At 52.7% G+C, this 9,224-nt stretch overlaps 4 protein-coding genes across 4 annotated transcripts; 2 read left to right on the top strand and 2 right to left on the bottom strand.

Annotated features, from left to right (window-relative positions):
• Nucleotides 1-397: 397 nt before the first annotated feature.
• PHACADRAFT_265793 (uncharacterized protein) lies at nucleotides 398-678 on the bottom strand. The gene has a single exon (XM_007402243.1). It carries the CDS (start codon nucleotides 645-647, stop codon nucleotides 453-455), a length of 195 nt encoding a protein of 64 aa, XP_007402305.1. The 5' UTR covers nucleotides 648-678; the 3' UTR covers nucleotides 398-452.
• Nucleotides 679-2,597: 1,919 nt separating this feature from the next.
• Nucleotides 2,598-4,141, top strand: PHACADRAFT_265791 (uncharacterized protein). Its single transcript, XM_007402242.1, has one exon. The coding sequence runs from the start codon at nucleotides 3,131-3,133 to the stop codon at nucleotides 3,791-3,793; it is 663 nt and encodes a 220-aa protein (XP_007402304.1). The 5' UTR covers nucleotides 2,598-3,130; the 3' UTR covers nucleotides 3,794-4,141.
• Nucleotides 4,142-4,503: 362 nt separating this feature from the next.
• On the top strand, nucleotides 4,504-6,689 carry PHACADRAFT_107413 (uncharacterized protein; the record flags this gene model as incomplete). Its single annotated transcript, XM_007402241.1, has 4 exons — nucleotides 4,504-4,598; nucleotides 4,675-4,876; nucleotides 4,965-5,409; nucleotides 6,088-6,689. The coding sequence occupies 4 exons, from the start codon at nucleotides 4,504-4,506 to the stop codon at nucleotides 6,687-6,689; spliced, it is 1,344 nt and encodes a 447-aa protein (XP_007402303.1).
• Nucleotides 6,690-7,718: 1,029 nt separating this feature from the next.
• On the bottom strand, nucleotides 7,719-8,765 carry PHACADRAFT_33607 (uncharacterized protein; the record flags this gene model as incomplete). Its single annotated transcript, XM_007402240.1, has 1 exon — nucleotides 7,719-8,765. One exon carries the CDS (start codon nucleotides 8,763-8,765, stop codon nucleotides 7,719-7,721), a length of 1,047 nt encoding a protein of 348 aa, XP_007402302.1.
• Nucleotides 8,766-9,224: the final 459 nt, after the last annotated feature.

Raw genomic sequence — 9,224 nt, 5'->3', positions numbered from 1 at the left:
AGGCACACAGCGGGACTGCCGCTGTGGGAAAGATCTGCGGTCTAGAACTGGCCGAGTGAAAGGAAAATCTACTTACACGCCGGTAACGCGAGCCTCTTTCCTGGTACAGATAGCCAATAGATGACCCGGCAAGCCTGTAAGATCGAGTTAGCAACGCACTCTATAATTGCATAAAACCCATATCGGAGCCTGCGTACCATGAGAACACGGGTCCTACAACGGACAAAGAAGAGCTTACGAGGTAAGCACTGAAGGTTATCCCGAGCACCAGGTGAACACGATAAGACGATTCTGCAGCCAATCGTCGCCTTGCTACGTCGGCGGGCGATAGAAAATTGACCGTTTCTGCGTATGAAATCCGAGCTTCTTGCTTTCTCGGGAAAGCAAAACGCACCAACAAGCCCAAATCAGTGGTATATTAATCCGCTGATGCCGGCCTGTGAGATCCAGAACTATTGGTAATAACTTGCATTCTTCTGTCTGAGTATCGAAATAGCACGTGTTGCAGCATCGCGCTCTCTGCGCGTCGGACTGCTTTGTGAGCGTAGAGCTACTACAACTTCGCGATGCCGCGAGCCGCTCTGGCGAGGATGCCGGTGAGGTTCAACATGCAGCAGCCGACTCAGAGCCTGAGCATTTGGCAGCATTGGTATAAATACGAGATATCTAGCCGCCCTTCAGCAATGTTTCTACGGCAAGTTACAACACGGGTCGTCGATGGACTCACTTTCAGCTTGATAAATCCCTGCCTTCCCCACGCATTCGACTGTTGAGCCAGTAAGTTTCAGTTCAATAAAAGCTTGATATATCTTACCATGCCAATAATCAACAATACAGCGTCACACCTTGTTGTCAGACAAGGCAGTTCCGATTCCCCTAGAATCGGGTTATGGACCGAACCGTGCACGCCCAAGAGTCACGTGACTTTCAGCCATTGCACGGCAACTAGGTCATGGCAAGGGGGGAGGCCGCCGTAGGCGGCGCGCTAGCAGCCCAGGGACCCGTGGGAAGCGTTTGACCAGGGTCGGTCAGGGTTGGCCAGGGTTCCCACGGTCTCGGCAGAGATCTTGGGACGGAGATGTGAAGGGAATCCAAGCTGGTGGTCGATGAAGGATCGCCATCAAAATGCAGAATCTCGCGTCGGGCTTGATGTTGTCCGTTGACCACAGTTTGGCCCGCCGTCACTGCCGCTTGCCAGCTGAACCCGTCGTCCACCCATCGTCCACCTGACTGACCTGTAGATTGATGTGCCATGACCTGTCTGCTTGCCAATAAAAATATATTTGCAGTATTGCCATCCAAACGGCGCTGTCCAGAGAAGTGCAACATCTTGCGGGAGCGATGAGTGAGGTCAGAGGGCGGTTGGCAAAACTGGCGGGCGAACAACATAGCTGCTTGCCTTTTGTGGGCAGGACACTGTGCTAAGAGACGAAGAGAGCGGAAATAGGGGATGGTATGTCTTTTGCTTTGGTCCACCTCATTCTTGCCATGCCACACATCAAACCCGAGCACCTCAAACTATGCATCATGTCTTTGGATGCAGTCCGACACGACAACCCGCGTGACATTATCATTCGACGAGTGCACCACAGCGGCGCTTTGCGCCTTGCTCAAATCCTGCCGACCCCTGTGCTTCTTGAAGACACAGAAGTCTTTCGGCTTCCTCTCTTCTTTCACTGCATCGGCCATGTCTCCAAAGACGGATGTGAAGAACTTGTCGAACCAGCGCCAACAGGTGTTATTACCCGAACAACAATCCGCCTCGAAGCACCACACACGCATATCTCCCGTCTCCAGTGGTGCCGCAATCAGGACTCGCTTGCCTGCCTGGCAAAGATTGTGCAGGACGCAGTTGGAGAAGTGGTATCTTCAAGCACACTGTTTTCATTCACCGAAGATGGAGGGATGTATTTACTGCTGCAGGATATACAGAACAGTGAGCCTCTGGTAACATCAGTAAGTGTTCAGCCTCCTACAGTACTTGTACACTCACAAATTTACTTGTATATTCTAGCCCTGTGCTTCAGAATGCAGCCAATCCCACAGCATCACAAGCTCAGATGGCATCAGCCAGGCTGCATCAGTAAGTTATCGGCATGATCTCCACTATGTCAGGCACCAATTTATGCAACTCCACAGCCTTCCGCTTTCAAACGCAGTCGCTCTTGCAGCGCAAGCTCGGACGGCATCGACTGGGCTCTGTTTGAACGTGCTGCAGCACTATCGGCCTCGACCTCATCTATACACGAAGACTCTTCATTCACACGCGCAGCTCTTGAAGCTGTCTGGCGCGCAGATGCTCAACTGAACAAAGCTGTCTGCAAGAAGCCGAAGCTTGAAATAAATGGTATTAACCCACGTACAGAGATTACAATGCCAAGCTCAAGTGCCGTCAAGGCGGAGGCCTACAGTTTTCCGCATCAAGAGACCGCTGCCTCTGTCGTATGGCTGCCCGCCACGATCGAAACTCTCTTCACTATAGAGCTGCGCCGTGAAGGTGGCTATTTGACCATGCATGGCAGACTGCGAGACTGGTCAGTTCACGGGTAGCTGAATTGTCCATAATACTGCATAGACTAATGTTCGGGCATGGGGAAGACGCAAAAATTTTGAGCAGATTAAATTGTATTTTAGTATTCCTGTGTCCTAATAGCAAATTTAATGATACGCGATATGGGTACAAAGATGGCCATTGGCTCTAGCTATGTGAAGGGCCGCGTAGCTATGCGAGGGCGTTTCAGGTTGCGCATACGGCGGATTCCAAAAGCGGCGGAATACCTTAGTTAGTAAGAGTCCAGAGAAAAAAGATAGGGACGACTCAACTCAATGTCGGACGTCTAACCGCCTTGCGTTGCACATTCACCTTTGCAAACCTCAGAACCCTGTTGTCTTTTCAGTCACCAGTATTGTGAGACTAGTATCTGCACTACGTACCAACAAGCAATTGCACTTTGAACATGGCCAGCTTTGACGAAGGTGTCGTGAAAGCTGCAATCAAAGCGAGCCTTCCACCTCTCGAACGCACGGATTTTGAAGCAAACTGGGATCGTGAAGTGAGTTCAAGTAGGCAATAGAGCTGAACAATGCTTACCTCTGGCATTTACAGGTGGCTGCTCGAGCGGAAGCCTGGATGAAGAAGCGACAAGGACATCAGTCAACCCATGCTATACAGCTCAAGTTCGAAGCAAGTGTAGTTCAATATGTGAACTGGCTTGCTCAGGCAATGAAAGCGACGCAAGACACGAAGCACGGAAAGCGTCTGAAGGCAGCTGTTCCACTGTACGGTCCCCGCTTTGTACCTCCAATGTTCGACGACATTAGCCTACGAGAAGCCGCACCGATCATTGAGCCAGAGGCTGCTTACCTTAAGCCCATCACAACTGTGCACCCAGTATTCTTTCCTGAGCTCAAGCACTGCCCACGAGACAACACGCACGAAAACATGGTGTGGGACGGATGGACATCGACAGGGAGCTGTGAGATTCATGGGCTGCTGTGTGAAGAGAAAGCGTTAGGATTTCAGCTCCGGTGCAGTGACTGTGCAGAAGAGAAGAAGCGTAAGAACGGAGACAAGTCAATTATCCATTGCTACGCAACGACGAACGAACTATTCTGGCAGAACTGGGAGCATTGGGAGATACCTGGTATGTCTTTGATCGCCATCAGCGTGAGCAAACACCAACTGAGAGAGGAACAGATAAGATACCTTGTTTCTTTCGGCGGTCAGCTGTTACACGCGAGCTGTTCAATCTCATTGTACAGCTGCGTATCTCGTTACCGGCATCTGCAATAGAGACACACATAAACCGTGAGCTTTCTTTCTCGTACATTCTGAGAGTGCTCGTCTGAAGCAAAAGCGCAACAGAGCTCCATCTCTTTCAATGGCAAAAGCGTCATCAAGCGTACCTTGTGCACTTTCAACGTGCATTGACTCGTGCTCGTGCGGCTGGCCAACAGACCATGATAACCTTTGGTGGTGCTTTGCGGCCATCTTCGCATCCTGTGCCCAAGGAGTTCTCGGCACCTAATAATCTGATGGCCTATGCGGACAGCTCAATCAGTAGTGATACGATTTCACACATTTACCTTGAGTTTATTAAGAAGACACGTCGTGCAGAGTCTTCGGCGTATCTAAAAACACTCACCGGTAAGTAACAGTCCATATCCTCGATGCGAACATTAGCCTACCTGATACACTCGTACGCAAGGAGTCTGTCTGTCGTTTGATCATACTTTCAAGCTGTCGAAGAAGGCAACAGTCCTCAACAACGCTAGACAGCACCGCGCAGTCGTACGAGGTGGGATGTTTACTGTTGTCAATGAGAAGAATGAAATTCTGCTATATGTAAGCTGCGAATCTTCGCACCATTACAATAAAATCTCACCTATATCATCTTCGCCTCGCAGCGCTTCTGTCAAAGCGGCGCTGGTGCTGAATTCGGCGAATCTCTGGCCGGGTACCGAAACCGTTGCGATACGCTAAAAGTGGCGTACCCAGAGAGTATGACTGCGGACAACTGCTGCCAGTCCGAAACAGCCGTCAAGACCCACTTTCCACATGTTCCCGTCAAACTTGATGTCTGGCACTGCATGATGAGGTACGTGTTGCCATCAGATAGTGTATTTTCACGCACCGGAAGGCCAAAGTTCTAAATTTATCAATATTGCTGGCAGATACCTTGCTGCTGTGCATGGCAGTGTGCAGAACCCACAATATCGCTCTGTAGCTGCGGAGTTCTCGTCTAGCATCCTGGAGTCTCGTGCAGAGGGTGGCAGGCCGGCTGTGTACAGAACAAAGGACGAGCAGGAAAGGCGTCTGGTCATGATGTATAGTAGGTTCGAGGAGAAGGGTGTGTGGTCAGCAGCTGCTGCGAAGGTGGGTCGAACGTGCCTTACATACTAGCAGAGCGTGAGAGCTGATTTTGGCGGCATTCTGGGGGCGTTCCGGTGGCTTGCTGTATTAGGTTCACGCAGATCAGCTGCGACATGTGCGGAAGGGCTGTCTCACGCGCCCTCGGAATGATCTGCGCTCAGACGGCAGCCGGATTGAAGGCACTCACAAGATGTGGAATAAGATCATGCAAGGCCAGCCCTCAGGTCTCGAGATGATCTCTGCACTCGCCTCTGACCACGTCCTTCGATACAACATGCGCGTTATCATGCAGTCCAAGGATTTCCGCCCGTCCGCATTCATCACAAGCACACATGGATCACACCATCTTCGGCTGCAGGATCATATCGCTCAGGTTTGGAATGCGTTGTTGGATCAGCTGTCTGCAGATAACAAGAATGAGGTTGTGCTCGCACGCTTACCTGTGATGCAGAACGTCTCTAGCGGTGAAACGTTCGGCTTGATCCCATCAGAGCATGCGGCGACATTTGGTGGATTGTATCTGAAGGAGGAGCCGAGTGACGACAGCTCCCTCCTGGATCTCTCTGTGCAAGACCCGGACACTCGTGCTGCTGCTCTTCAGGCCCTCGATATTGACCCTTACCTTGCTCACGTTCCTGCGCAATGCCAGCATCAGAAAGTTGAGACCACGAGCGCCGCCGCATCAAGTATACCTATCGACCAATTGGCAGAGGCCTGGTCACCTGCTACTGTGGAACCATCTGCCGCTGTAGAAGCACCAGCAGCTTCCACGGAATCAACATCCTCCGCTCCCATAGGACCACCTGCTTTCGCAGCAGAGTCACGCGCCGCCTCTGTAGAATCTCTGACTGCAGAAGAGATCGCCGCTCTCAACAACTGTGAGCAGGACAATGGTACGCTGCTCACTCTGAGTGTGCGCGCGGCAAGCCCTGAGCTTCAGATCGTCGGTGAGAACACGATCTCGAAGACTTCAAGCAAGCGTCGGGCGACCGAAGGTGCAGAGATTGAAGATGGCCAGGTCGAGCTCAAGAAGGTTCGGATCTCTGTCCGCGGAACTGGCAATGTGAGTGCAAAGATCTCCTGCAGATAAGGACTGAATTTAACCTACATTTGGCAGGCTTCTGGTGGCCATGCGACCCATCAGTTCTTCCAAACCCATACAAAGAGCTGCACCATCTCTAGTGCCGATAAACCTGCACTCAAAACGGGGTCAGCAGAACGACATGAGGTGATAGCAGCTCCTCTACAAACATCATCTGCCCCTGCTCTTGTCGCTTTCTCTGAGTTGTCCGTGACTGGTATTGCCACCTCCGCTCCTGCTGCTACTTCCGGGGCTGCAACTCAGCCGCTCGCAACAAGCCGTCACCCTGCGTCTGCAGCATCTACAGTCACGGTGACAGCCCGGCAAGCTGTTCAAGGTCATCTGTCGGCCAGTAAACTCTCTGATCCACTTCCTCTGCCTGCCGATCTCAATTCCCAAGGACTCACCCGCTCACAGCGCATTTTTGCCATCTCAAGCGGGATGGACCCGCGGTCACTACATATTGACAGCGACGAGGAGTTCTACCTGTTCATGGACCTGCGCGCAGAACAACAGTGGAGGTCATTCGCCATGAACTCACACAAGTATGTGGAAGCGACGCACCTCTTCAACGCTACACTGGCCACACGCGCACGAGAAAAAGGCTTTCCCTATGTGGCAAAAAATCCGCGTGCAATTCTGGACAAGCTCGGTGAGATGGAGACGGCTGTTCTGAAGCGGATCAAGCACCAAAGCTTCACATGTACGTACGCGTACCATCACTTTGAAACTTAGATCCCAGTCTGACTGATTGTCTTGTGCAGCAAAATGCGGCAACGAAGCCTTCTGGAGGCGTCACTGCCTGGCCGTTCCACTTGGGAAAGGTACGCAGGTGCGAGTTGTTAATGGCAAGGTGGTTGGTGGAGACACCAAAGATGATAGAAGAACAGTAAGCAACACTAGTCTTCTTTCTCGCAATGTACACTCCCTCACCTTGGCTTACTAACAACAGCGCAGCTCGTGCACGCGCTGTTCCTGCATTCGGGCCCCAAACGGCAACAACGGTGGACCAGGAAACCACCCGCGCGATAGCTGCTCGGACGGCTTCCCGACTCGTTGGAAGAAGACGAGCCATGTCAAGCTCGCACCTTGGCCGCAACCAGAAGGCATCTATAAAAAGGGTAAAACATTCGATGCTATCTCATTCCTCACGCACCTGCATCAGCTCTATGAGCAAGCTATCATCCAGAACGACTGTGCGGGCCTCAGCATGGAGTACGAGGCACTCGCGGCCACTATCAGAGATCGTACGGTCATGCTCGCAGATGGCGCGTTTGGCTTTGAGCTCTGGCCAGAGCTGGAGCTCGCGGAAGGAACCCCTTCAGGTCTGATCAGGGCAGGCGACACAGATGAGACAAAGATGAAAACTTTCCTTTGGCTCGACTGCCTGCGAGACCCGGCGTGATTAATGCAGCGGTATGTACCTTGCCTCTGCTTTCGCCTTCGCTTTGCGCGTCCGCCGCACGCATCTCCCCTATAACCCCGTTTGTATACGCTCGCCGCTCCCTGTTCCGCATGCACCTGTTCCCCGGTGCACATGCTTGTCGTCACTTGGTACCCCCTCACAACAGCCTTATCTCACGCATGCAAATTTCTAGCTCTCCTTTGTTTTGGCTCTCTGCGCCACTTGCTCACCCATGCCGTGCCGTGTCATGTGCGCAGCTTCTTACCCACCTGTTGTTTCGTATCTCCCATTTTCCGCCGTGTCTGATGTTTGACAGCAAAATTTGTTGATATTAGCTAGGCTCCGTCTAATGTATATTACTATCTGCTTAATTGTACCTTACAAGATATGCCCCGTAGCAATAAATAAGGTGACAAATTGGACGGCGGGAGCCACACAGGCTGGTCGACGATATACGGCTCGAGCGAAGGGAGCTTGTTCCTCGCAAAAATAGTTTCACTCACCGCCCAAAGCGAGTAGTCCATGACGAATGGCTTTCCGCCAGGAACGTCAGCAGAAATTTCGGAGTAGCCGAGGCTCGAGGGTATGTGCTGGAACCCGAGATGCGCGGTACGATCTCCATCGTCCGAGGATGTCGTTGATGATGTCGACATGGGCGAATACACAAGGCCGGGTGTCGAGAGTGACGGTGATGATACGTCGTCCGCATACAAGGACACTTGCAGCGTAGGTGCAACAAGCATGGACGGCACAGGAGCTCCTGCAAAGTCGAAGTCGTCCATGTTGGGTTCCGCAATAAGCGTCGCCTCCATAGCTGTCGCCGCGGAGTGCTCATAGGATACTGTGGTCGTGTTCGCGCATGGGAAGCCATCGCCAGCGTTGGCCTCCATGTTCGGCATTGTCGCGGTGCGCCGGAGATTTGATAGGCTCCGGGAACAGGTCTGCACCGCAGCAGCGTGGGCCGGGTACAGCGGCACCAAGTCGTGGGGGTCGGTCAGGAACACGGCGACCGGGTAATGAGTTCGCTGTGGCAGCGCGCAATTGCTCAGTGAAGACATTGTACTCGGCGCAGATGGTCCCTTGCCGACCCACAGCCGCCATTCCAATGCTTCGCCGAGGGCACGCTCACAGCGGCCGAGAGACCGGCCAGCTTTGCCCGAATATGAACGATCTTGCATGAGCTTCGACGCGCGGAGACACGCGAGGAATGTACGACGCGGACAGAGGAGGGGAGAGGGCGACGGAGGAAGAGGCAGAAGAGGCGGAAGAGGTGCCGATGGAATCTTTGACGACATATGATAGATGGGAGGTGGACCAGTCGGGTTCGCGTCGCTGTTGGAAATGAGGTTCTTGCGGGCAGACATCAACAAGAGTCGTCGTAGACGTCCCGGATATTGTCGAGACATTAGTGTCACTTTCGTAGATGCAAAAAGATGGGTGACGAAGTGAGCGCATAGGCCGCTCGACCATTTTGTTGTGTGAAAAGATGGGTGACGAAGTGAGCGTATAGGCTGCTCCGCTCTGCTCGGCTGTTTCTTTATGAGCATGCGAAGAGATGGGTGACGAAGTGAGCACACATACCTATCTTGGCCTGCCCATTATTTCATTATCCTCTATGTCCTCGTCTCTCCCAATACACTCTGTTGCGTCCGAGCTGCTCTGTGGCTGCTACGAGGGCGTTCCGTTCGAAGCAGGATGTAGGCGATAAATAAATCGAGACGGGGCGCTGGCTGCTGCGAGTGCCGGCTGCCAGAAGGGAGTGATGCGAGGACGAGACGAGGTGCCGGCTGCTGCAAGGGCGTTCTGCCTGCAAGGGTGCTCCTTCTGGGGTTTAGGCGATAAATAAATCGAGACGGGCCGCAAGT

This window comes from Phanerochaete carnosa, assembly GCF_000300595.1.
Source record: "Phanerochaete carnosa HHB-10118-sp unplaced genomic scaffold PHACAscaffold_66, whole genome shotgun sequence".
NCBI lineage: Eukaryota > Fungi > Basidiomycota > Agaricomycetes > Polyporales > Phanerochaetaceae > Phanerochaete > Phanerochaete carnosa.
This window is presented reverse-complemented; position numbering and strand designations above follow the sequence as displayed.